The following is a 27,551-nucleotide window of genomic DNA, read 5'->3' as shown; positions in this document are numbered from 1 at the left end:
AAATAAATAAATAAATAAAATAAAATATATATATATTTAAAAATATAAACATAAAGTTTGTAAATACCACACAGTAACTTAACGACAAGAAAAAACCTTACTCTTTTCCTTTCTGCAGATGAATATCCTCTGATCTTTGTGTTGGACTGGAAAAATAACTGTTGGCATTAGCAGAATGATATGCAATCCTCACCTAATCCCAGAGAGATGGAGAATGTATTAATAGACCTTTTCAACTTTACTTATTTATTTATTTATCATTTATTATTTCAGTCTTAGAAATTTCATAAGTAGAAAAATGTAAAACTACTTTATATTTTTCTTTTAAGATCTATTATCTACTATGCTATACTTTTTTAAATTATCAAAGCTCACTTCATTCCTTCTACCCTTCAGTAACATCAACAGTACTGCACCGAGTATGCTACACAGATCATAGCTTTTCCATAACTAGAACTGCAGTGGAAACTAAGAAGATACATACCAGGAGAAAGGCAGTTACTGACAAATAAAATATTCTTTTGCTCTGTGGAGAACTTTGAGAGATTTAATCCAAAGTAGATTGCCAAAGATTGCTAAATGGTTCTGCACACTAGAGTGAGAGGACTTTGGGCTTCCCATTATGAATGATTATACCATCTTTGGAGTACACATGCTTTGGAGTACAAACTATGATAAAAATTAGAATTCATAAATTACAGGTAGCAATTTAAAGTTACACAACCAGTTTGGGAAGCAATTTTGCCACATAAGTTGAGTCATAAAATGTTAAATTGATTTGATCTATTAGTTTCATATTTGTGAAATTGTCCTAACAAAATAATCCCAAATACAGAAAAGTTTAATGAACATAGATGTTCAATAGAGTAGTATTATTTGTGGTCATAAAACACCAGAAGTAAATAAAAACTTATCAGTAAGGAGATGGTTATCTAAGCTTGGTAAACCCATGTAATAACACTACTTAATCATTAAAAATAGTGATTATATAAATTGTTTAATAAAATTAGTATTTAATACTAGTATGTGAAAAACCACATAAAAAATTAAATGTATAATTCTATTTATGAAAAAAACAAAATAGAGAAATGACTTTTATCTCATGACCAAGTAAATGTAGACTAATAAAATATTTTCAGATATGGGAAATTTTCTTGTAGGCTATAGGTTTTCTATCATCTTATATCTTGTATCATATCCAGGATAATAGCCAAGAGCCAAACCACATGACATCATTTCTCATACATTTTTAATATATTCATTTGTTTTGATTTAAAGTAAGTAAGATACATATAAACATCATCATAATGTTTTTATAGTATCAAATAGTATTCTGAGGTTTCCCTACCTTATCTTCTGGAAGTCCAGTCTGGCTAATATAAATAGCATAACGGTCATCACCTTTGATGTAGAATCTATAAACATCAGAATCTGGAGCCACCAAAAATCCACTAAAGCGTGCAACAAATGTGTCTTGTTCCATAGGCCAAATATAGGAAGCTGAATCTACCCAACTGGCACCCATGTACCCGGGGGTTTTTTCATCGTATTCCAGTATCTCTTCCAGATGTATTGGATGACTATTATTCCATACCTCAAGCTTCAGGCCTCTCCCTCCTAAGTGTAATGAAATAAAACAAGTTTTTCATCAGGATCATAATGCAATGTCTCAGTGGCTTTCTATTTGGGTGTGGGTTACAGACTCTGTCTATCAATTCATATTTTTAGCATGTGTGCAAACAAAACAATTACATATTCCCCTACACTTACCTGTAGCCAGGGGGCAGTCTGCAATTTGTTCACTATTACTTCACTTATTTGAGCCTCAGTTTCCACATGTGTAAAATGGGAGTAATAATGATATTTGCATAGTTGCTATAGGAATTCTGTATAATACATATGTAAAACATCTGGCATTTAAAAAGTGCTTTATGTAAGATAATATATAGTAATTTTTACTTATGATATAGCTGATGTTGCAAAACTTCAAGATTCATGCCATTTTAATACAAAACCTTTGCCTTGACTATTCTAACAAAAAATAGCTTACAAAGCCATTAATAAAGAAGAGAAAATATTGGCTTTCACGTTTCTCTCAATATTTGTTTTACTTTAAAAAAAAATTACTTCTACTCTGGGATTTCTTCTCCTTCTTCGACAGAATCAAAAACAGGATACTCTCAATAAACTGTACCTATACTTGCCACAATAAACCCTGTCTCTCTTTTTCTTTTCCTTCAACTGCAACAATAATTAGGCTTATTTCTTTCTTTAACAGTCTTAAGCTTGTCTGTATATGGAAAATAATGGCTACTCTTCTTCAGCTGAATTTGGTTGAAGACAAGCTTGAGCACTTCAAACTTTTACAGCAGCAGTGTTTAGTGATGTATACAATTTTCTTTAAAGTCATCAATTATAAATTATCAAAATTATTTTATTAAACTGTTCATTTTTTCATAATATTCAAACCAAAAAAATTTAAGAGGTTGGTAAACCATTTAATTGGCTTCAAATGTGAAACAATGACACGATTATAAACAACTTTCACTGTGCAAGCAAGATATGAGACACACACCACACGCGGACACATGTACAGCATTTCAATGTTATTAGTGTAGATACAAAAGCAATTTCACTGGGTCACAAGGTGAAAGTCTGAAAAGAATCTAGAGTAACATTTCCCTCATCTCCTGTTTTCACTCCCACATTTTTCTAGACAAGTGAATATTTAACTTCCCCTATTTATCTTTTTTAATCAGAAAAAAGCATTTAAAAATTTCTGTGTAGACTGTACCAAGTATTAGTTATCATAATTTAATTAGAAATAAAAGCATAATTAAGCTCTGTCAGTAGAGATGTGCTGTTTTCAGTGGGGTGTCTTGATAATTTAGGCTGGGTTTTTCTCCACAGGTGCAGCTTTGTGGCAGCTATTTTAATAGAAATATTTTCTAATCCAGAAAATGTAAATTTTAAAACTTGGAGGAAATTTCTTACAATTCTTCCTACAAATTCTAAACTCTAAAAAGTTTAAATAATATTTTTACTAATATATTATTTTTATGTAAATATAGAAATGGCCATTTTCCCTGATGGTAACTTACCTGGATAAACAGCTTTGAGAATATGAGGTTTGGGGGGTGTCTTGCAACATATACTCTTTTCCGTGACATTCAAAGTATCACAAGGTTCACCTACAGAGAAGCAAGATACAAAACCGTTACTACTGAAACTTCAGAATGCAATCACATCAGTGTATATTTAAGCACTTTTGCAATTAAAACAAAGTTGCATAAATAAGAGGCAAATTGGGGCTCTTTATTTCCTTTACATATTCTCTATTAAAGCTCTTCATGCAATAATTGTCATACTTCCACAAAGCAACATTTTTTCTGGTGGAACATCACAAGCCTGAGATAGAAAATTTCATAATTTCTGAGATAAAAAATTTGATAATACTATGTCTTTGCACAAGGTATCACTTCCGAATCCAAAGTAAAAACTTATATTTTGTTCCTTGGAGATAAGCTGCTGAATAAACCCGTGTCATTCAGAATTTGCAAAAGTAGATGACCCCAGACCTCTTGAGTAGGAAAAATGCTGGTTTAGTCCAAGTTCTTCAGATGAAAAAAAAAGGGGGGTAATAACTGTTAAATGGCATTTTCACAGATAAACTGAAACTAAAACAGGAAAAAGGCTTAAAAGATAGCTATTATAACTTTTACATCAGCACAATTAGACTTGCGAGAAGAGTCTATGTTTTAAACCTCCATGTGTTCCTCACAATGCCTCACATATGGTCAGCCTCAGAAAGTATTCACTGAAATGGCAATTGCAGCCCATGAAATGTGAGAACAACAGAAATGGAGAGAGATATTTTTGCCAAGTTGTGTTTGATAGCCTGGAAAATTTAAATTTTGACACTACTTTTCACTATTTTATTTGTTTGTGTGTTTTTTGAGGCAGGGTCTTGCTCTGTCACCCAGGTTGGAGTGCAGTTGCATGACCATAGCTCACTGTAGCCTCCACCTCCTGGGCTCAAGCAGTCCTCCCATCTCAGCCTCTCAAGTAGCTGTAACTACAGGCATGCACCACTACGCCAGCCTTTTTTTTTTTTTTTTTTTTCCGTAAAGACAGGTCACCCTGAGTTGCCTAGTCAGGTATCAAACTCCTGAGCTCAGGTAATTTTCCTGCCTCAGCCTGCCAAACTGCTGGTATTACAGGCATGAGCCACTGCACCCGGCCCCTTTCATTATTTTGAATGTTTTATGGATGCAAGAAATTTGAACCAGAAAACAGTAAATAGGAACAGTATATTAAACCAATCACCCATTTTATTGGAAGCAAAGGAAAGACATATAAACATCACATTTTCAATAGATTATTGAGTATTCAAAATCTGGAATCTGGTTGCCATATTAATGATAATGAAGGATGATAGAAAACTAACATGTTCTCTTTTCGTATCAACAGCTTCATAGTCGTATGCAAAATAAACATACGATCAGATTATAAAACATATTATGTAAATTAAAAGTGCATTATGGCCTGGGTTTTAATGTTTAAAACATAAAATCTGGTCAGATTAATACATATATGAATTTTAAATATTTATGGCCCAGGTTTTAATATGTATGCCAATGACCAGCAAGGATTCATGCAGACACGAAAGAAGACTGTATAAATATTACATGAGGTTGCTTAATATCCATTTCTCTTTTTTCTGAAATCACATTTTGGCTGGCTTGCAGGCAGATTCTGTAAAAGGTAGAAAGTACTTGAGCAAGAGGACTGTAGAAATGCATATGCCTTGTTCCATGGGCAGGCATCCTGTCCCCTGACTAGCAGTAGAAGTGATGTCATTATGGATGAATGGGAAGATTCCCAAGATCACATTCACTCCTTTTGAGCTGCATAGCTGCCTACCTCTGAACAGATTTGGACAGGACACATAAAAGTGAAGCATAACCACAGAACCAAGTCCTACATGCATTTGTAAATAGACAACTCATTGAAATTACTGTTCTTTTCAACACCAATATCATCAGTGATTACTGATGTCCAGATGAGGCACAGTATATGAGAAGAATATGAGGAGAACAACCCAAAATATTACTTTAAATTTCCTCACAATTAGCTAACTCGCTGAGAAATAACAACCATTCAAAAAGGGCATTTAAGAGCTTCTAAATTAAGGGTAGGTGTGTCCTTAAACTGTGGCGAGGAATTCATGGATGGCAGCTGCAATGCTGCTTCACAAAGCCTGTTGGTGCCAACCCTAGAGCTCAGGTGCTATTCACATGAGATTTCAGGGAGTGGCCCTTGCTGGAAAATTGCGATGGAAAGAGTATCAAACCCCAGAACCAAATGACTGTGTGAAAATACTCAGATTCCAATTGAAGGCATGAGTTGAGAAAAGACTGTTATGAGTATTATGAATTATTAAAGAACAGGCAGAATTGGTGGTAAAAAGGTAATATATCAAAAAAAAAAAAATGAGAAATACCTCCAACTAGAACTCTGATGGGGAAATCTGTTTGATCAAAGAACTGCCCACTTATTGTCAGCGTGGTGCCACCTCGAATGCTTCCTTGTGAAGGAAAAATCATAGTGACCTCTGGGGTAAAAGCACATTAAATAAAATACCATAAATATTACACATAAACGCAAATGCCTGATTTTTTAAAACTTCCAAATTACCTAGCCATAGCACCTTTGTTACCAACTGCATAAATTAGGTGTTTCATTACTTTCTCTGTTGCAATCCTGCAAAAAAGACAATAAACATGGCATTGACGGAGACTCACATTCCATGAGAAGCAGGCTTTGGTGGTGACTGGTATTAAAGCAACATTGATAATACGAGCATTAAAGAAGTAAGGAAAACCTGAGCTGAGCAGGAAGGCAGGTAGAACCACTCTTCTTCCATACGCTCTTGAAGAATGAACCTTTCCTATGTTCGTGGACCAACCTCTTATAATTTTCTCTTCTAGTAATACATTTAACTATGATTGAACTTCTTGTGGCTTTGTATATATAAGTTGTAGTTATATTGTAAAATAGTCCAGTACATGACATATGGCGGATTCTTACTAAAATTTATCCTTATTAACTCTATCAAATACCTATGTATTCTTACATATGAATTTCACACTAAATAAGCTTCTAGGAAAAGCCAAGATACATCACATTTGATTGATTCCAAGACCCACCTTTTTTAACATCTTTGAAATCTAAATGTATCTTTCCATTACTCCTGACCTGGAGTGGAGTACAATTCTTTCAGGATGATTTGTGTTTGTTCTGATACTCTCCAAGGGATACTATCAACCTGAGACCTCTTTAAATTAAATTATGATCTTCTTGAGGATTCTTTTGGACCACACTGAGAGCATAAATCTGAGACAGTTTCAGTGGTCTCCAAGTTACCAAAGTCAGACTTTAGATTTTTTGACTTTACAATGGTGCAAAAATAATGAATTTGGTAGAAACCACATAGTACTTAGAATTTTGAATTTTGATCTTTTCCCAGGCTAGTGATATGCAGTAAATACGCTCTCCTGATGCTGAGCAGCACAGCCAGCAGCAGCCCCCAGTCAGTCACGCAATGATGAGGGTAAACAACCTGTACCTGCAGAGCACTGTGTTGTCAGACGATGTAGCCAATGTGAGTGTTCTGAGAACATTTAAGGAAAGCTAAGCTAAGCTAATACACATTCAGCATATTAAATGCATTTTCAATTTAACAATATTTTCAACTTATGAAGGGGTTATCCCATTGTAAATTGAGAGGCATCTATACTGGTTTTTAGTTAAGATTGACAGTGGAGATTTTTTTCCCTCCCTCCACCAATAGCCAAAGTTGAAACATGCAAATATCCCTGCTGTCTGTGTTAGTGTAATGAGTTTCTTTTTCAATCAATCTTACACTAAGAATATTGTCTGCTGTGGGGGAGGTCCTTCTTAATGTTGGAGCTTCCTGTTAGACTCCCCATCTTAGGCATTTTTCCTTTCCTAGCAGTACGTCAAATAATATCATACACCTTACACTCATTGCCTTTGGTTTGGTCAAATCAATTATACACTGTCTTCCCCCCAACAACAGAGTGAAAGAAGAGTCACATACCTGCATATGTTTGAAACATTGAAATTTTATTGAGAGAAGAAACAAAATATGCCATTTTCTGTGGAAAACTCCTGTTAAAAAAAGGTTAAATTTTCTGCTTTAAATGATCTTTAATTTAGGAACTTTTTTTTTAACTTCAGTGATAGTGATTATGTGATAATCTGCAAAAGAGCAGGATGAAACTTTTGCAAGAAGATAAGAATTTTCTTTATTTTGATTTGGTTGTTGGTGACATACATATATACATTTGGTACTGAATTGCAATCTATATCTCAATAAAGTTGATTTCTTTTTCTTTTTTCTTTTTCTTTTTTTTTGATGGAGTCTCACTCTGTTGCCAGGATGGAGTGCAGTGGTGCACTCCCGGCTCATTGCAACCTCTGCCTCCCTGGTTCAAGGGATTCTCCTGCCTCAGCCTCCCAAATAGCTGGGACTACAGGTGCATGCCACCATGCCCAGCTAATTGTGTTGTATTTTTAGTAGAGTTGGGGTTTCACCATGTTGGCCAGGATGGTCTCGATCCCTTGACCTCATGATCCGTCCTCCTTGGCCTCCCAAAGTGCTGGGATTACAGGTGTGAGCCCCTGCGCCTGGCCTTAAAGTTTATTTTAAGAAATTATATTGACATAAAAAAGCATACAGGAGGATTATCCTTTATAAAGGCTGGGATCTTCTGCTGACCATGCCAGTCTGTCTTCTTTTAGAACCTCTTTTTTGTTCTAAGATGAGGGATCACGCTAAGACCTTTCAATTGATTATGCCGTTTGATCTTTACATCAACCACATGAGGTAGGTGAATTTCAGAGAATTAAGTTAAGATCACACAGTAAGTAAGTGGCAGACACAGAACTGGACCTAGGCAGTTTGAGTCCAGAGCTGTGGCTCCTCCTCACCTGTGTATTACACAGTACTCCTCCTCCGCCCACTAATCTGTGTGACACTGCAAGTGGATGACAGCAAATTAGCAATAACTGACCAGGTTAAAACTGTCCTTAATAAACACAGTGCCTATTATTCATAGATACACACTTATACTTCTATAAACCTAAAGAATTAAGAAGGAAAATAATTCTGGAAATTAAATGCTGTTACTTTAACTATGTTCAAGACATTTTCCATTAGAAAAGTTAAGAAATTCAAATATTAAGACTCATGTCTCATTCATCATAGTTATACTGAATTAGAATCTAAAAGAATAATGTAAATCTTGTCATTGAGACCAACAATTAACGCTCCTATAAATCTAACCCAGGCATTACCATGTTTATTTGCAAGACTAAAGAGTCTCTGGAAATATTTTATGCTAGATTAGTTACTTAAGAAGTTCATGCTAGATTTCATATTTTTATGTCAGAAGCCTTTTGGCTGATTTCCCAAAGATCTGAAACCTTGCTAGCTCCAACGATGTTGTGTCTGGTCAGATCCTGCATCTCAAAAATTAACTCTGCTTCTTAAGTTAGTGGGGAAATTGCCTCCTGAAATAAAATTTGAATGTAATTTATTTTGGATGACACTGAGGTTGTTTTCACTAATTCATTGATAATGACTAGGCATTTCTCAATTAAGGCAGCGTCGTCTGAACCTTATCAGTTTGGAACAGCTGTTGTTTGAACTTGGGGTAATAGAGAAGAGAAGGTTGGCTATTAAAAGACATACAGAATAGATATCACAGAAAGGCCTTTAATTGGTTCATTTGATATTCAACAATGCTCATGAAATTTGTGAAATATCAGCTTTATAAGTTAATGAATGATTTAGCATTCAAAAAATACCATGTAATCTTAAAACTAGGCTTTAAAATCATAAAAGTCATATTTCTAACAGTTATCTTAAATTCATAAGAATATTTTATACAGAAACACAAATTTCCTCAATTCTAAGGCATTTGTACAAAGGAACAGCCATTGGCTTTAAAATTGGGTAGGGGGTGGAATTACAAATTGAGTCCATAGAATCAACAATTTAATGCAGTATTTTTGCTTCTATTATATGTGAATTTGCTGGCATTTCTAAATTGAAAGTTTCTGGGCATATTAATGCAGCATATTGATTTATGGGTTCTTATCAATCACATTCAACCTTGATCACTCAAATCTTCTATTTTTGGATAATTATTTCTCTGAGAGACATATGATGGATTTGGCAATTAATGCTTTTCAAACAGACTCAGAACTAATAATTCATTTTTCTTTCACCTTGGGAAGGTTGCTACTAAGAGCATTTAAAAAAATCATGTATAGTTCAAAAAATCATTTAAAACTCAATAATTATTGTCCCTAATATGGTTTTCTAATATGTTCAACAAAATCCTGTTGCCCTGTCTTATCAAGTCGTATGTAAGTAGGTCATCCCTGAAGAGAATAATTGTTAAGTTATGGGACCCTAAGTCATGTGTCCCATGTAAATCACAAAGTTGTATTATAGCATTGTTTATATATCTTCCACTCTGATTTACTCTTAGTTTTGGTCTAGCCTATATTGGTCTATAATAAAGTGTCCAGTCAGGCATTATTTTGTTATAATGACACCTATTGCCTCTAGATGTCTAGAAGTAGATGGTCTCTAAATACAATGCTAGTGCACTTGAGTTCACTAACCAATTGCAGTTCCATACATGAAGGGACAAAATCTCATCCTTCACTTGTAGTCTGTGAGTGCTGCCAGGAATAATATCTACTTTGATTGTAATATTGCCATTTTTTCAGACCTCTGATCATTGTTCAGAGACAAAAAATAAATTAACAGATCTTTCCTATTATTGATCTACTATAGCTATATTAGGATTGAGTGTTAATGCAGTTTATTTGGATTTCTGTCAACTCACTTTCTCAACAGGAGACACTGTGACATTTTGGGCAGGTTTGGCACATCATGATACTGCCCACTAAAGGCCATTAACATACCCAGTTACTGTGACAGTCAGGGGATTCTCCACACATTTGCAAATGCTCCCAAGAGTAGGGAAATCCTGCTACGGTATGGAATCCTGGATCAGGATCGTAAGTAGTGATGAAATGTGGTACTGGTTGCTGAATCACTCCATCAGTCATGGCAAAGCACTGGAATAAAATGCTCAGGTCCTAGAGTTAGATGGCATGAGTTTGCACACTAATGCTGCTTCCTACTAGCTGAATATCACTAGGCAAATTATTTAATGTTTCTAAGTCTCACTTTCCCAGTGGGTAACATAGGGTGGATGATAACACTTAATTTATCCTTGGGAGCTTCTTTAGAAGGATTAAACTTGATAATGTATGTAAAGTGCTTAACACCATGCCTGCTGCTAAATGTTCACTATTATTATCTATAATATGGGGTTTCAACATGTATTGAGATTTGCATACTCTGATATTTCTATAAAAGCATGATGATCTTTCTTACTGAAATTAGAATGTAGAACATCTGGAAATGAGTCCTAGTTTTATTAAAAGTCATAAATATGAGTTATTAATATTGCTGTTAAGATGCACAATTGAAAGATATAACTACCATCTTTCACAACTCCTTATGTCTTGATAACTTAAAAGAAAATATTTATCAGGTAATATTAACCATGAGGTTTTGTTTATTCTCCCATTAGTTTAAATTTGAATTTAATTGCTTTAGTTATTTAAAAAGTTACAGTTAAATCAGAAAAGCTGCAGTACATAAAATAATACTTTTCCATAACACAAGTGAAGATTTTTATGTTATTTTAGTTAATGCTAGATTTCCCTACAACAGAAAGGTTATGTATGAAGCCTAAATTATGAGGGAAAAGAAATCACAGACTCTTTAAATATTAATTTGGGGAAATAAAGTAGTTAAGTTTTTAAACCTCTGCATCTATGGCACAAAGTAAATATACATTTTATCTTATTTACTCAGTTGAATAAATTATAAAAATTATTATTTACAAAATAGCCTACCTTCCATAATCATTATCTAAGATGAAACTGACATTGTGATGACCTGGAATTAATGAAAATACACAATCAAATTCCCAATCACAGAAGAACAATAACTCTATATTACAAAGCTGATGTAAAAGCAGAGAAAAAGTACAAAATCAAAATTGTACTTATCCAATTTTCTATTCATCATCAAAGAAACAAAACTTGAACTGTCTTAAAGCAGCCACTATATAAAAATATACATAATAAGGTGTCTTGAAGTTATAACTAGAAACACCTAGCAAAATACGATCATGATGAAAAATAATAGAAGAACAGATATGTAACCATATTGCCCTGAAATTAATTTATTTAACAGCTATTTAACCATTCAGATACTGTACTAGAGGTTGAGAGAGCAGATGTAGGGTGAGCACACAGCTTGCCCTTCTTCTAACAGAACATAATGTCTAGTGGAGGGAACAGTTAGCCAAGAGCAATGACACAGAGAACTAAAAATTTTGATAAGGCTATTAAAAAAAAAAAGTAGAATGAGCTTTGAGAATGTAAGACAGGTGATGACCTAGGCCTTTTTGAGAACATGACATTTTATCTGAAATGTTTAGGATAGGAAGATTGCAAAGGGCCTGAGACAGAAAGGAGGGAAGCCCATTCAAGATTTAAAAGAGGGCCAGGTGCATTGGCTCACCCCTGTAATCCCAGCACTTTGGGAGGCTGAGGCGGGAGGAGCACCTGAAATCAGGAGTTCGAGACCAGCCTGGCCAATATGGCGAAACCCCATCTCTACTAAAAATATAAAAATTAGCCAGGCGTGGTGTTGCGTGCCTGTAATGCCTGCCACTAGGGAGGTTGAGGCACAATAATTGCTTGAAGATGGGAGGCGGAGGTTGCAGTGAGCTGAGATTGCAGCACTGCACCCCAGACTGGGCAACAGAGCGAGACTCTGTAACACACACACACACACACACACACACACACACACACACACACAATCTATGTGTCTGGAGGACGTAGGTCAAGAAGAAAAGAACACAGCAAAATTAAGGCAACAGGCAAAACAGCCAAATTAGACATGGAATGCTGAAGGGAGAAAGAAGAAAAAAAGAAACCCAAAGAAGTTTGCCTTATATATAAACCATAAGAAAAGACTAATTCATACATGCTGGCATGAAAGTGAAAAGAAGCCAAGGAAAAGAGAAAATACCTAAAAAAAAAACTGATCCAAAAGGCAGAGGAGGGAGGTCTAGGAGAATACAAAACAGGGAAATAGAATAAGGCATCTGTAAGCATTATGAAGAAAGATGACCAACACTTGCCAATAAAAGTTCCAGTTGTCTTACAAACCATGGAACCCATATCTCCATTTGGATGATCCAGTTTTAGACCATACCTAATAAAAAAAAGTTAATGTCAAAGTTTATATTGACACTAAAATTTTAGAATATTGTATTTCTCTTAAAAATAACTCATTAATTTCAGAATATGAATCAGGACAGAAATTGTTGCAACAACAAAAATTTCTGTAAAATAAAACCATTTCCTAGACTTCATTGGAGATATTTGAAGAAAATTTTATATAACAAAAAATTTTTATAATTTTGGCTATGCCCTTTAATATTCCTTTAAAAGAGTTTGAGATACTGCCAAATGAAATAATTCCTGGATAAAGATATTGTTCAAAACATCTTTTCTCATAAAAATCTAAATAGTTCATATTATACTATCTTGGAGACTGAGTAGGATATAAGGTAGCACCTAACTGTAAAAATGATTGCTAATTTGTTGTGGGATATTATAATTTATACTGTATTATAAAGCATTTAGCTATGCAGTATTGGTAGCTATTACTATTTAAATTTAGTTTGCTTATATCTGCTATTTGTTTTTATAAAGAAAATAATTTGAATTACTCACAAATTATCAGATTGTGGTATGAGAAGTTCACAGGGCATTCCTCCAATGTAAACTCTGTACAAATATTTTAATTAGAAAAGATCAAGTTAAGTTTAACAAGTTGTTTCAAAAATGCGCTCCTCCCATCAACCTCACTGACTCCCTTAATTTTGTTTTTTCTCAATCACTTATTATTATCCACCACTCATTCACTCAATAAAACATCTACTGAACCTCTATTATGTGGCAGTCCCTGCTGTAGGTACTGGGACACATCGGTGAATGAAACAAAGATCCCTTTGTGGAACTGACATTTTAACTGGGAAAGACGAATAAAACATTATAATCATAACATATTTAATGTGTTAGAGGTGTTAAGTACTACAAGAAAAGACAACATAGAAACAGATAATAAACTCATCCATCTGAAGTTAAATCATCTCAAATAAAAAGAATTTTGTAGTAGGTTTTATACTATAGGAATTAAGGTAAACAGCACAGCCATCACAAAGTTAACAGGAGAAAGAGGATGTGTAACAGCATCAGTGACACATGAATGAAAATAAGAAGCTGAGCAGAGCCAGAGTTCAGCTGCAGGGAAAGCATCTGCCTCTGTATTTCCCCAGGTGATCGGGTCTGACCTATTACCTTGGGGCTGATAGTACCTGATGCTGTTGGAGGCTGGCAGGTGACTGACTGGTATTGGATTCTTTGCAACACCAGAATAAACCATCAGCTTTTGTGACAGCAAATCCCAGACTCAAAATAAGACCAGATACAAACTTGAACTATAAAAAGTAAGGATTTTTGTTTGCAGAAAATTTTGAATTTTTTAATATACTTTTATGCATAAGTCCATTCATTTGATCATTACATTAGGATTGTATAAGCAGTTAAACTGAATTGTTGTGCCCATTACACATATTCATGGATTTAAATTCTCCTTCTAATCTCCTGCCTCATTCTAGCTAAATAATAAATTTAGCAGCTAACACTTGGAATAGGTTCCTACGATGTTTAATCCTTACAAACATCTTATGAGTTAGTAACTATTATCCTTCAATTTTGCACATGAAAAAACTGAAACAGAAAGCTTAAGCAGCTTGCCCAAGCCTGCAGACAATGAGGGGTAGAGCAGGGATTCAAACTCAGTTTGGCTGCAGTCAGTGTTTTTAACCACAGTTGGTAATCCACACAGTGGTCTGGGTATGCGTACCTAGAGGAAAACCACCCTATTTGGTCTTAAATACATATTTTTTAGAATTCTTTTTACCTAATTTTTTAGATCAAAAGCTCCTTAGTAAGCACTAATCCCTCTTCCCATTTGCATGTCCTCTATAATTTCTACCTGGTCTGAATTTGGAGATTTAGTTGAATGAACAAGATTTGTGAGAAGTAGGTCTCCTGAATTCCTGCCCAGAACACAGCCTATTGCTCTCAACTCCCCCCCTACTAACAGAATCCAGGCATAATAAATTGCCTCGGGAGCCCTGGTATCATAATTAACATGGTAGAAATGAGATAAATTCAGCTCCAAGACTTTCTTGCCCACACATTAATAGATGTGTGGAAAAAAAAATCTGAATTTACATATAATAGCTCAGAATTTCCAGAGTATAAGGATTAGGTAGCCTGACCTCTAAGGTCCCCTTTCACTGCAATTCTGTGATTTCATGGAATAATTTCCATCCAAACCCTTATATTAAGCATAAATAAATTCCAGTTTCAGTGGAGGAAAAAAGGAAACTCTTTTTGAAAGTTAAACTTTCTATTTCCTGGCCTCATTATGGGAAAGGATGACTTAGAAAACCCTAAGAATTAGAATAAAAACCATTCATAACACTCAGCTATGAGAAGCAGACAAAATTTTTACTTCTATTAATCAGTATATATAAAATGTTAAATATCTCTACTTGGAAGTTCTTTTATTACATATAAGGAATTAGTATGAACATTTTCAGAAATTATAGATGCATACAAATGTGATTTAATTAAAGGTTCTATTCTATACAATGCCAGATAAATCTTTATTTCACTTATTAAAATCTTTTAAATTGCTTGTTCTACAAAATTATATGTTTGTATGTATGTGTGTGTATACCTCACCTTTATAGCATTCAAAAAATTCTCTAATTGTTGAGTTGCTATCTGAATTGTTTAACTTACCCGTTTACCTGTTTTATGCATGAGTTCGATAAACATAAAATCTTGAAAGCCATAATTGTGAGTCTATACTTTTTTCTATAGGAAATAAATAGGACTTTCAGTCTTTAAAGGCAGGATGGAAATAACACCATCTACGCTACAGGAAGAAACTCTAGTGACAATGCTAGTTTTCAGTCCAAAATGTGGACAATTTTTTTTTTTGACATTAGCTAACTAGCCAAAGTTACTGTCTAGTTCACAGTTGGCAAATGGAAAAAACAGGATTCAAAGCTTGGCCTGTTAATGAGTTATTGACAATATTTGGTTTCAGCACTTGCCTGTACATCATGAAGCAGTAGAAAAGGTGTCAAATACTGTGTTACGAGACTTGTGTTCTACTCCTGACCCTGACTAAGCTATGTGACCTCTAGGCCTCAGGTGTTTTTATACACAAAATGAGGCAGTTAGATTAAGTAATAAAGGTCTCTAGTAATAAATTTGTATGACTATAACTCAATTACTATTGGACTTGTCTGTGTGTTCCTTCTATTAATAAATCCATCACAAAACAATAAGAAATTACATCAGACTGATAAAGAAAGATATATTGACCATTGCTTTCATGTCAATGAATCTTCCAACAGTCTGTTTTACTTTCTATAATATGGCTGAAAAAACACTGGTTAGTTCTACCACATTGTAATGGGATTTAATATCATTGGCCCATTATTTCTGGAATATTATATCTCATTTATAAGAGTATATTTCCACATCAAAAGATTACCTCAAAATCCTAACATTTTTCCCATTTGAGCTTAGTGCAATATTACTTCCATAGACGTCAGTGAAGATTCTTCCTTGGATTGTTATTAGTGTACCTGAAAACAAACAAAAACCCCAAAAAGGTTCTGTGTAAGAAAATCTATCCACATACTTAATACAAAAACATAAATTTTCCCAATAAAACCAGGACCCAGACACTTATACTCCATGTTTGCCACTATTGTTTAGCATTGTTCTGAAAGTTCTACAAACACAATAAAACACGAATGAGTATCTATAAATACTTATAGATTAGAGAAGTATAGCATAGAAGACAGGATGATATTCTATAAGTACTGCTTGGGTCAATGGGTGATTATTTGAGGAAAAAAAAAGGATCTCTGTACTGAAAAGTAAGAGAAATCTTAGATGAAATAAAAATGAAATATAAAAAATAAAACCATAACAATTCTTGAAAATTAGGTGAAAATTTATATAATATTTATATAGTTCGGATAGTAGGATCTCCCATCATTTAAAAATGAAGAAAAAAAACAAAGGTTAAGATCTATAGATGTGATAATAAAAATCAAAATTTGTCTGGATGACAGAAAAATCATTAATACATTTTAAAAGTAAATGACAAATTCAAAATATATTTCTTGCATATAACATATAAATGGTTAATGTCCTTAAAATATAAAGAATCCTTGTAACTTAATAAGAAAATAAGAAAAATGGTGAATAACTTTAAATTAAGCCAAAGAGATAAACAGTTAATGTGTAAAAGAAGGAATACAACTGGTCAATAGGGAAAAAATAAGTTTAATTACATAAATCAAAGAACTGGAAAAAAATTAAATCTACTGTATCTTTTATGTAAATTCTTCAAAAATAGTACCTAGAATTGTCAAGGTTACACATTCTCTGTCATTGGCATTGGGATTATAAACTGGAATAATATAGTAATTATAACCCTGGAAACCAGTTGAATGTACAAGTGGTGGGGGGGTGGGGGTGGATAAATACATTATAGTAGATGAAGACGTAGCCATTGAAAATCATTTTTAAAAAAATATTGGTAGTTCTTTCTTTCTTTCTTTTTTTTTTTCAGATAGGGTCTTGCTCTGTCATGTAAGCTCAATCATGTCTCACTGCAGCCTCACACTCCTGGGCTCAAGTGATCCTCTCGCCTCAGCCTCCCGAGTAGCTGGGACTAAAGGTGCATGCCACCAAGCCTGTCTAATTTATTTATTTTTATTTTTTAGAGACAGGGTCTCATGATGTTGCCCAGGCTGGTCTCAAACTCTTGGGCTCAAGGAATTCTTGCATTTTGGCCTCCCCAAATGCTGAGATTGCAGGCATGAGCCACTGCGCCTGGCAGATAGTTATTTTTATAATGAAAAAAAAAATACTATTTAAAAATTGCAGGTATTATACTAATTTTATACACTGAAAAATAAACACATTTATTTTTGCCATAAAACTAAAAGTTATTTCAGATATCATATAACAGACCTGGCATTCCAGATAAAGGTGTGATGCTTCTTATTGTTGGGGTTCTAAAACTTTTTGCCTATAAAAAGAATAATGTCAATATGCAAACTTATCTCTGTTTTGTTTCTAGTTTTGTGAAATAATTTCTTACATTATTAAATTTCAACAATATTTTTAATGTAACTGTCTTATAGCAAAGAAGATAAAAATAAGATGAACCTAAGAGTTAATTTAGGGGATAGGATCATCATGGTTTTGCTTCTTAATAGCTGTGGGGCTGAAAGCGAAGGGAGGGAGAAACCAAGAATGGTAACAGGTTTCTAGCCTGAGATAGTGAGAAATAATCAGAGAAAAAGTAGATTTAAGGAGGAATACAAAACTGCAGTTGGAGATATGCTGAATTTAGGTTGCTTTAAAGCCATTTAGGTGTGACATACCAGAAAACAAACCACAGTTCCACGTCTGGGGATAGAGAAGAAAGCCAGAGATATCTGGGAATCATATCTGGTAATATATTTTGGAATCCGAGAAGCTTCTTGAAGACAGATGTCATTATTGTTTTCTTCAGTATTTCATCTTATATTAGAACATTGTAGTACTCAGTAATTGACAACTTAAAACTAATATAATTTATTAAAAATATATAGGATAATGCTTAGAAGAGAATGTATTACTGCTACTACTTCTATTTAGGGCAGTTAAATTTTGAGAGGCTCTTACACCGCATGCAGGTATATTTTATCTCATTACATTAGAAATTATGTAGAAAGGAAAGGTAGTTACTTTGATGAAAATAGGAAAAGGGAAAATCACACTAAGAGTAGAAGTAGAGATAAAGGGGAAAATATGAATAAGAAAACATGTTGAACGTATGAAAGTTTAATTTAATAATAAAAGTAAAAGAGGGGAAACAAATCAGAAATAGCAGACATTCAATTACTATGGAAGACAATTTAAATTGAGGGAAATTATCCTTTGTTACATGCTAATGTATTTTTAAATGTGGAAATAGATAATCTGTAAAACCATAAAGTAAAAATTCAGCTCTGCAAGAAGGAAAGCAAGATCAACTATATAAACTGAAGAGAAGATTCCTACATACGTTGAAGGTACATGCCCAGCTGTTGATGTGACCTTTGCAGGTGTTATTTTCTGTAACAGGAACCCCGTCCACGCTGACTCTAACAGCGTAGGAATCTTCTGGCATTGCCCTATAAGGAAAATGAAGAATATATGAGACATGCAATACCTCTCTTATTTAGTGTACAGTATTAATGAAAAATACTGCCCCAGACTGCATGCCATTTTTGACAGAAAGTGTCCAACATCATAACTGATATCTAGTAAAGTTCCATTCTATATTATGGAAAAATTATCTCCATCTTGAACTCTTCATTGCAAACTCTAACCTCATGAACTTCAGGCAAATGCCTATTCTGACTATGCACGTTGGTGGTTATTAAAAAGGACAACAAATGTAATAACAAATTCAATAATAAACATTTAAAATAGTAACATATCACCTTGGTATAATCAGTTATTCCATGCTTTGCTTCTTAAAAAGTACTAGTTAATCAAGCTTCCCCTAAGTAAGCTTTTCCTGGTGAAGAAGAGTCATCAAACCTAACATAAATGAAATCCTCTAGAATATGTGCTATCTGTTTCTAAGGTCAATATTGAAAGTTGCAATCTTAAGTGATTTTTCCTAAGTTGCTAATAACATACATTAATTTGGGCTGATAGTAAAGAACTTGAAAATGCCACTTGAAATGTCACAATGCAAAATGATTATCTTTAATCTTAATGACTATGTGAATATTTTGAACAAAATTAATCAAATGCAACAGAAAAAGCATAATTTTGATATTTTAAGGCACATCACTACAATTAAATAGTAGTCATTTATCTTCTAAAAAAGCTCGACAGCAAGGTAGTAGCTCTAATAACATGGGAGAAGATATAGAATATGTTTTTATCATGCCAATTATAATTGAATATAATAAAGGCATAAAATAGTCTAACCACAAAATGAAAAATAATAACCTATAATCAGAAAAATATGACTTATAATAGCCAGGGTAATAAAACTATTATAATACTAACATTCATAACTATAACTTCTGACATGATGAAAACGATTTTATTAAAGATACTTTAAAACAGACCTAGTATAGCATGTAATTTGAGTTGAATGACTTGCGTCTTTTTCTACATCACAAGTAATTGACTGGAAAGAAGAAACTAATTGCACACTGTTTCCCAACTCAGCATTATCAACTCCATAGTTAAACTGGTTTGCTTGAGAAAAACCTGGAAAAGTAAGAAGATTTAATTATTATTAATGGTATTCTATCTTCAGAGACCTAACAGTTGTCACCTGGTATCAAATCATACAGTAAATGATTTCATAAACAGTACTGAAGTAAGCAGTGAACCTATTTCATATTTATCCTTAGGATTGTAATCTTCTTTGGAAGCACAAAATTTAGCCTTTATTTCATTTTCTCATAAACGTAATGCTGGAGGATAGATAGAGTCATCTCTTAGCATTCATGGGGATTTGTTCCAGCATCCCCTTGGATAACAAAATTCACAAATGTTCAAGGGCTGTAGTCAGCTCTGCAGGACAAGCATCCAGATTCCACATCTGGTGAATACTGTACTTCCCATTCACAGTTGGTTCGATTTGTGGATGACAGGCCCGAGGTTACAGAGAGCCTACTCTGAGCCTACATAGCACCAGATTCTATATCTGGGAGTGGTAAGTACCATGAAAAGGGCAGGCTAAAAGGACTAAAAAAAGTAGAGGAGGAGAACACTATTTTATAAAGGATGAGGTCTTTGTTTTAAGTTTCTACAGAGCAAAATCTGAGGTGAGGATTTGCCAGCACATAATTTATTTGGGCAATGAGCTATTAGGTACGAGAGAGAGCAAAATGTGAGGAAAGAAAAGCTGGGCACTGCTGAGGACAACTGGAGCTCAATATTGCTGGGAATTTCTAAGGAACATATGGCATGTTTTTCCAAATCAAAAAATCGTTGGCAAGAAGCATTTCTTCATCAAATCTGGTCCCCATTGGTAGAGGCTTCTCCCTGGGGGAAATAACTTTTTTTGCACTTTCACACTGCACATAGGTATATGTATATGAGTTCCAAAGTCTGGAGTTACTGCATTAGGCAATGTCCTTGAATAACTGACAAAGACATGGTGTTAGAACTCAGACAAGAAGCATAAGTTGAGTCAAAGTACATAAGGAACTATTTGCCACAGCTCTAACTAGAATTAGAGTTAAGAAAGAGAGGATGTAAAGCTGAGTATAAAAGGCATCTGATACGGTCTATCCACTATATCACACATAGCTACTCATGGCCTACATATTAAGCACAATCCATCACCAAGTCTTCGAGATGGTAGCCAGCTGAGATCTCTACTAAGATTTAATACAAGAGTGTTAGAGGTAGCCAGCTGAGATCTCTGCTAAGATTTAATACAAGAGTGTTAGAGGTAGTCAGCTGAGATCTCTGCTAAGATTTAATACAAGAGGGGCAAGCTTGTATTAAGGTTAGAGGGAAAAGCTACAGGCTATACTACTATATAACTACTCCTAAAACTATAATTTTCACCATGTCTCCTTGCTATCAGCCATTGTAGATTTCCCTCACCTGCAGCCAGCACTGTAGCTAATAGGGTGACACTAATGTTCATCCTGGAGAAATAGGAGCCCCTAGTTGCCTTGCCCTTGTAAGGTGGTGGTTGCTGCAATTGGCTGTTCTCAGTAATCACTGGACATGAAGCCAAGAAATATCCCTATGAATACCCTGAATTCCAGACCTACTCCTCCTTAACTACATTAAGTTAAAGCAACTTCTTTATGATAATTAGAACTGATTAGCTCTGGTCATATACCAAATAGGTTTGATGAATTCAAACTGAGTAGGCAATGGTGGTAGTTTCAGTTCAGTGGAATCCATATTGTGACCCATGATGGGAGCATTCTCTACCTGGAAACTAAGACCACAGATCCAGCAGAATGTAAAGCTGCAAAGACAGAAAGCACAAATTCAATTTCTGGATAACAGGGAGTGACGGTGAAGGGAAGCAGCCCTTTATTTCCAGCTCTGTGCATCTGTCTATTACAAAACAACAGCGTATGTCTATCACTGGTTCAATGCATGTTGTGGAGGATACCATCCCACCCAACAGGATGTTTTTCCCCAAGTTGGCATCTTGGCCACAGCTTTAACAGGCTGTCCCATCATTCTACTAAGCCAGATTTCATGGTCATGTGCCCAGTATCACAAAATTTTCACTATAAAATACATTTCTTGTTCTGAGGCAATATTTTATAGAATTCTATGGCAGTATATCAGGTTCTGTAAGCTCTCAGAAGATGGTGCTGACAGAGAACTGTGGAAAGAGGAAGCAAAGCCCACAGTTGGAGTGTCAGTTCCAGTTACAATCAATCTCTGCTCTTTCCATGGGAGAAGGGAAGTGCTGTAATCAACTTGTCACTGAGAAGCTGGGTGGACTTTTTGAGGAGTGGTACCCTATTGAGAGCTCAGTGTTGGTCTCTGCTGCTGGCAGTTCAGTTATTCAGCAATAGCAGTAGGTTGTTTAGCCTGGGTGAAAGGGAGTCCATGCTCTTGGTCCATGCAAGGCCTACACCCCATGATCATTCTTCATGGGCCCACTGCACTAGCACTGCGGTGGCCATGGAGAGAAGCTCCTGGATGAATCATCCAATCCATCTGTTTATTCCATCTCCTCTGTGGGGGATGTTCTCTTGTGGGAGTTAACTTGAGACACATAGATCTGCATGCTTTATGCTCAGTATTATGAGTCCCTTCATATGCCTCTTTCTAAGACATTCTAATTTCTGATCTTCAATCCTGTTCCCTTCAGTTCCTAACCAACTAGTGAAGTCCTCTTCGACTGCCCAGGAGCCCATGTACATTCTTACCATAAATCACTTTTCCTGCCTACAAACTTACCAACTGTGTCCACTGATCATGGTTCTGCCTATCAGGGAGGCTGATGGTGAAAAGTGACTTAAGAGTCTTAGGGCCACTTTGCAGCATTTATGACTGAAGTCAGAGGTGATACCATGAAGATGTGAAGTGGAACACAGGATGTATGTATTATAGACAGTCATGGAAGTTTTTCAGAGGGAGCAAGTCATGAGGTTATCTATGGGAAGTGCATTTTTGGTAGAAGGAACAGGATGTGCCAAGGCCCTGTGGTGGGACCATGTGTGTGGATTCAGATAATAGCAAGTGTGGCTGAAGAATTATGAGTGAAGAGAAATGACAGAAGAGGAGACCAGAAATGAAGGTGCTTAGGCTATTTTTAAGGTGCGGAATAATTGCAGGCTTTGAAACAGAGGAGTGACATCATGTGACTTACAGTGTCTAAGATTCACTAGCTCCTGTTCTGAGAATAGAATAGGGGCAGCAGTGAAGATGGTGTCTCAGTGAACAATGGGATAAATAATGGGATAAATGGCATGAGTTCAAGAGACGATCAGAAGACAGTAAAGTGAAAAGGACAAATATTGCTAACATTTTTCGGAGTTTAATTACAAACAGGGGCAGATAAATGAGTTGGTAGCTGGAGAGGGGTGTGGAGCAAGGGGAAGGCTGATGATTTTTCTTTTACTTTTTTTCAGGTGGGTAGAATAACAGTATATTTGCAGGCTGATAGGATATCTAACAGAAAGAGACAAAAGGATAATGTGAAACAGAGACAAAAATTACTTTAATCTTTCTATAAATATATGAAAATTCAAAACTACATTTGGAAGCAGTTAAATATAGATTAAGCTTTGTATGCCACATAAGAATATTTTATATTTTTGAAACAATATTCACTTTTGGAATAAACCCAAGAAATAAAACCTTTAGTGTTCTATTAATTAAATCCTATAATTAAATGTTCTTTAATTAAATGTTAAAAAGGTACTTATACTGCTCTATTTCACAGAGTAAATTACACACATCTATGGAATTTTATATATTATACTGCTTTGGAATAAAGTTAAATGAGGAAATAAACAGTTTTTGCCCAGATTACTTCACTATCTAAAATTCCTAAATTCTGAATTCTAACAGTATGTAAATTTTTAAGTATTATTTTTCCCTATCACAGGTTCTTAACAGTAAAACTCTACTTTAGGCAAATTAAGCAGTAGTATTATATTTGAAACTATGAAAATTTTTCTTTTGCACTAGCAAATTTGTATCCATGTCATTGTAAATTTATAAGCTATTTAAATTTCAGAATGTAATTATCTACATATCATATCATCCAATAATACAATAATAAACTTATCATCAGTAAACAAAAAAATGGTAAACCCAGAGATGTAGATTTCACTCTTTAAATGTCATGTATAATACTATTTATAATATGACAAACAGCGCTATAATATATTCCATTTATAATACTAATGTTATAAAAAGATAAATATTTGTTACCTTACAGTGTTAGCAGTTTTCAAAATGTTTCAACAAAACAATCATTACTACAATATGTGCTCATCTTCAACAACCTTTAATAGTTGACGTGGCAGAATTGGGGTTGCCAGAAGATATCTGTGGTACAACTGCTTTTTAAATTATTGGGCATTTTCAGTGTTCCCCAAAGGTCTGCTAGACAACATGAATACTTCTGGTTTCTTGTAGGACTGGAAGCAGGACTTCATTGTGCCTGATGTTCATCAGATACCAAAGCCTCTCACCGCCAGTTCTGGTAAAGCTATGTAGCAGGAGCCCATGATGTTTAATTGAAAGGGCCCAGGCTTTGGACCTTGACCTTCTGGCCTGGAATCCCAGCTCTAACACTCCCTTGCCATTATGACCTTGGACAAGATATAACCCCTCTTAGCCTAGTCTTCTCATCCGAAAAGTGGCCATAATCTATCTTAATGGATTGTTAGGAATAATAAAGGATCATTTATAGACCATGTTTAACATGGTACCTGGCTTAATAAGATATCTGCTAAGATCTCAATAGATACATGCTCCTATTATTTATCACCAAAATCCTGAGATTTAGGTTAATCATTAATATCCCTTTTTAAATATAACACAGAGGCCAGGTGTGGTGGCTCATGCCTGTAATCCCAGCACTTTGGGAAGCCAAGGCGAGCAGATCACCTGAGGTCAGGAATTTGAGACCAGCCTGGCCAACACAGTGAAACCCTGTCTCTACTAAAAATATAAAAATTAGCCAGATGCAGTGGTGCCCCCCTGTAATTCCAGCTACTCGGGAGGCTGAAGCAGGAGAATCACTTGAACTTGGGAGGCAGAGTTTGCAGTGAGCCAAGATCACGCCATTGCACTCCAGCCTGGGTGACAGAGCGAGACTCCGTCTCAAAAAAATAAAAAAATAATAAAATAAAATAACAGAATCAGTAAGTGGGTAGCCGGGATTCAAACCCAGGCTGTAGACTTCCTCCAGCCCTTATGTTCTTAGCTCCTAGGCTGTTCGTTCTTTGATATGTTGGAAAAGTAAGCAGAAACTCAATAAAGTGTAGAGAGCCTAATAAATATCATTTTATTCCTCTAAGCTTAACCAAATAACTCATCCAGCATAAGCTGAAGTACAATATAAATACCAAAGTCACATGTGAGAGGCATTTGCATTGGCTTTGCAATTTCGAATCTAGAAAGGTAGTTAAAATGGAACTGTGAAAAGACATGAAAACACTGCAAAGCAAGTTACATGTAAACCCACTCTTAGCTTTTGGCAACTTTTCTCATCTTTGGTGTTCGCATTCAGTTTGGAACACACAGAAGAGCTCCTGGCAACCAACTAAAGAATGGAAAGTTTTATTTGTGGTGTATATATATATTCCTATCAGGTACATGTCACATCAATGATAAGTAACGTGTATCTGTTCTTCAGCATTCTCAAGACAACTACCATTCTGAAAAATAATGCCAACAAAAGATGATATCATTTTCAGCTTAGGAGTTACTATAGTGTTAAATATATACAGCATATGTGAAGAAGTCCTAGGAGTAAAATCTATGGGAAAATAATGAACCAAATCAACAATAATTCATAAATATTATTATTAATATTGCTTTAAAAAGTAGATAAATATTTCTGACTTTTAAACTAATTCCAAAGAGTTAAAAAGAAATACAAAGGAGTCTTCTTTCTTAAAATTTTAACTTAAAAGTATAATTCTAGGCCAGGTGTGGTGGTTCACACCTGTAATCCCAGTACTTTGGGAGGCCGAGGCCAGTGTATCACCTGAAGTCAGGAGTTTGAGACCAACCTGGCCAACATGGTGAAACCCCATCTCTACTATAAAAAAATTAGCCAGGAGTGGTGGCAGGCCCCTGCTACTTGGAAGGCTGAGACAGGAGAGTTGCTTGAACCCAGGAGGCAGAGGTTGCAGTAAGTTGAAATCGTGCCATCGCACTCCAGCCTGGGCAACAAGAGCAAAACTCCACCTCAAAAAAAAAAAAAAAAAAACAATTATAATTCTAAACAAATGATTGAGGATAAAAACACCACCTCTGGAAGTACTCCAAGTCACAAAGATTACAGGAAAGGCTGAGTGTACCCTGGAAATGGAAAAGGATGAGGCTTCGGATGGAAATTCCTGACATGTTGATGTATTTTTTTTAATTTTGCAGAAAAACTGGAGACAGGAATTGCCAGGCACGCAAACCTGGGTCTCCTGATAGCAGCAATCCAAAAGGCACGCCTGGGCTGCTATCGCAGAAAATGTCAGTGTTATGAAAGCCAGCACTTGTCATGAAGAATGCAGGCTGTTTTGTTTTCTCTAGTTAAAAAACGTAGTGTTGAAAATGTATTAACCTACTTAAAAGTTGTAGCATTCAAAACAATGGGAAAGAAAGTGAGATAGATGGAAGACAACTCCTGAAGAATTAAACCAGACCTATAACATAAATGCAAATAATAATACAAACAAAAATAGCTCTAATGTATGGAGTTTATACTATATAATGGGTACCTTAGATGTATCATTCTTTTCAATATTCATAACAGTCCGAAGAGGTAGGAATTAATAGTCCCTTTTACTGATGAGTAAGCTGATGTTTAGCCAAGTAACTTGCTCCAGTCACATGATATGAAATGGCAAAGGTGAATTGAAAGCCAGTCCTACTGAACCAAAGTCCGTATGCTTTCTGTAACATTATTAAAAGTATGTAATTCAACACTTCAACAAAAATGTGTGTGCCAGAAACTGTAATGGAAATAGCTAGAAAAAGGAGCCAAAAGTAAAATGTTATTCCTCCCCTCTTACTGATTTTTTAAAATAAAAACAAACATGATAAATATCAAAGAAGACAATTGAGAAATACAAGGTATGACTATAAAGTAACAAAGCCAATATAATTACAAACACTCCAGAACTTATCAAAATTATAATGCTCTTAATCAAGTTAGTCATCTCAGAAGGAGGTATAGTAATTTCTAGAATCGTGCCATTGTTCAAAATACTTTGTCTTGGGCATCATAAGAGTAAAATTATGTATCTATATCTCCTGAAGCATAGTCTTGTGGGGTTTTGTTTTTAAAGCAGGGTTTCACTCCATTACCCAGGCTGTAGTGCAGTGGTACAATCATAGCTCATTGCAGCCTTAAACTCCTGGCCTCAAGGAATCCTCTCGCCTTAGCCTCCCAAGTAGCTAGGACTACAGGCATGCAGGCCATCATGCCGGACTAACGTTTTAAATGTTTCGTTTGTAGAGACAGGGTCTTGCTATGTTCCCCAGGCTGATTGCCCAGGCTAGTCTCAAATTTCTGGCCTCAAGTGATCCTCCTGCCTTAGCTTCCCAAAGCACTGGGATTACAGGCATGGACCAATGTGCCCAACACAATCACAGCCTTTTAAACAAAGTAATGCTGTGGCAAATGTTCACAAGTCAATATCATACTATATTTGGAAATAGCCAAAAGTCATTTGGATATACAAAAATGTTAACAGTAGATCTTTCTACTGGGTAGAATTTCAGAGAACTCACTTTCTAAGTCAAGTACTTCTATAATATTTTACTGTTTTATAATGACTTTTACAAAAATAAAACATTTTAAAAAGTAGTATGAAGCCAGTAGTTAGATAGTCATCTAGAATTTACAATTCCATTTAGAAATTGTTCTTGTGTAATTGATAAATTAGCAAGGCATGCGATTCTAAAAACAGAGAATCTATCAGACACAACCCTGGTGATTTTCATGAATATAATCCCTCCAAATA

General features: G+C 35.1%; 1 protein-coding gene across 1 annotated transcript in view; it reads right to left on the bottom strand.

Moving 5' to 3' along the window:
* The window catches only part of PKHD1L1 (PKHD1 like 1), a 160,361-nt gene that overhangs the window by 127,681 nt on the left and 5,129 nt on the right, over window positions 1-27,551 (bottom strand). Inside the window, exons 3-14 of the mRNA XM_008001368.3 lie at window positions 19,479-19,623; window positions 18,416-18,524; window positions 17,335-17,392; window positions 15,839-15,932; window positions 12,931-12,984; window positions 12,333-12,406; window positions 11,032-11,074; window positions 7,124-7,194; window positions 5,504-5,614; window positions 3,102-3,191; window positions 1,349-1,617; window positions 102-193 (exon numbers count right to left, since the gene is read on the bottom strand). Coding sequence (XP_007999559.3) covers window positions 102-193; window positions 1,349-1,617; window positions 3,102-3,191; window positions 5,504-5,614; window positions 7,124-7,194; window positions 11,032-11,074; window positions 12,333-12,406; window positions 12,931-12,984; window positions 15,839-15,932; window positions 17,335-17,392; window positions 18,416-18,524; window positions 19,479-19,623 — 1,210 coding nt within the window. The remainder of the gene's footprint in view (window positions 1-101; window positions 194-1,348; window positions 1,618-3,101; window positions 3,192-5,503; window positions 5,615-7,123; window positions 7,195-11,031; window positions 11,075-12,332; window positions 12,407-12,930; window positions 12,985-15,838; window positions 15,933-17,334; window positions 17,393-18,415; window positions 18,525-19,478; window positions 19,624-27,551) is intronic.

Source organism: Chlorocebus sabaeus, chromosome 8, assembly GCF_047675955.1.
Source record: "Chlorocebus sabaeus isolate Y175 chromosome 8, mChlSab1.0.hap1, whole genome shotgun sequence".
Lineage (NCBI taxonomy): Eukaryota > Metazoa > Chordata > Mammalia > Primates > Cercopithecidae > Chlorocebus > Chlorocebus sabaeus.
Note: the sequence above shows the minus strand (reverse complement) of the source record. Positions and strands in the feature narration are given on the sequence as shown.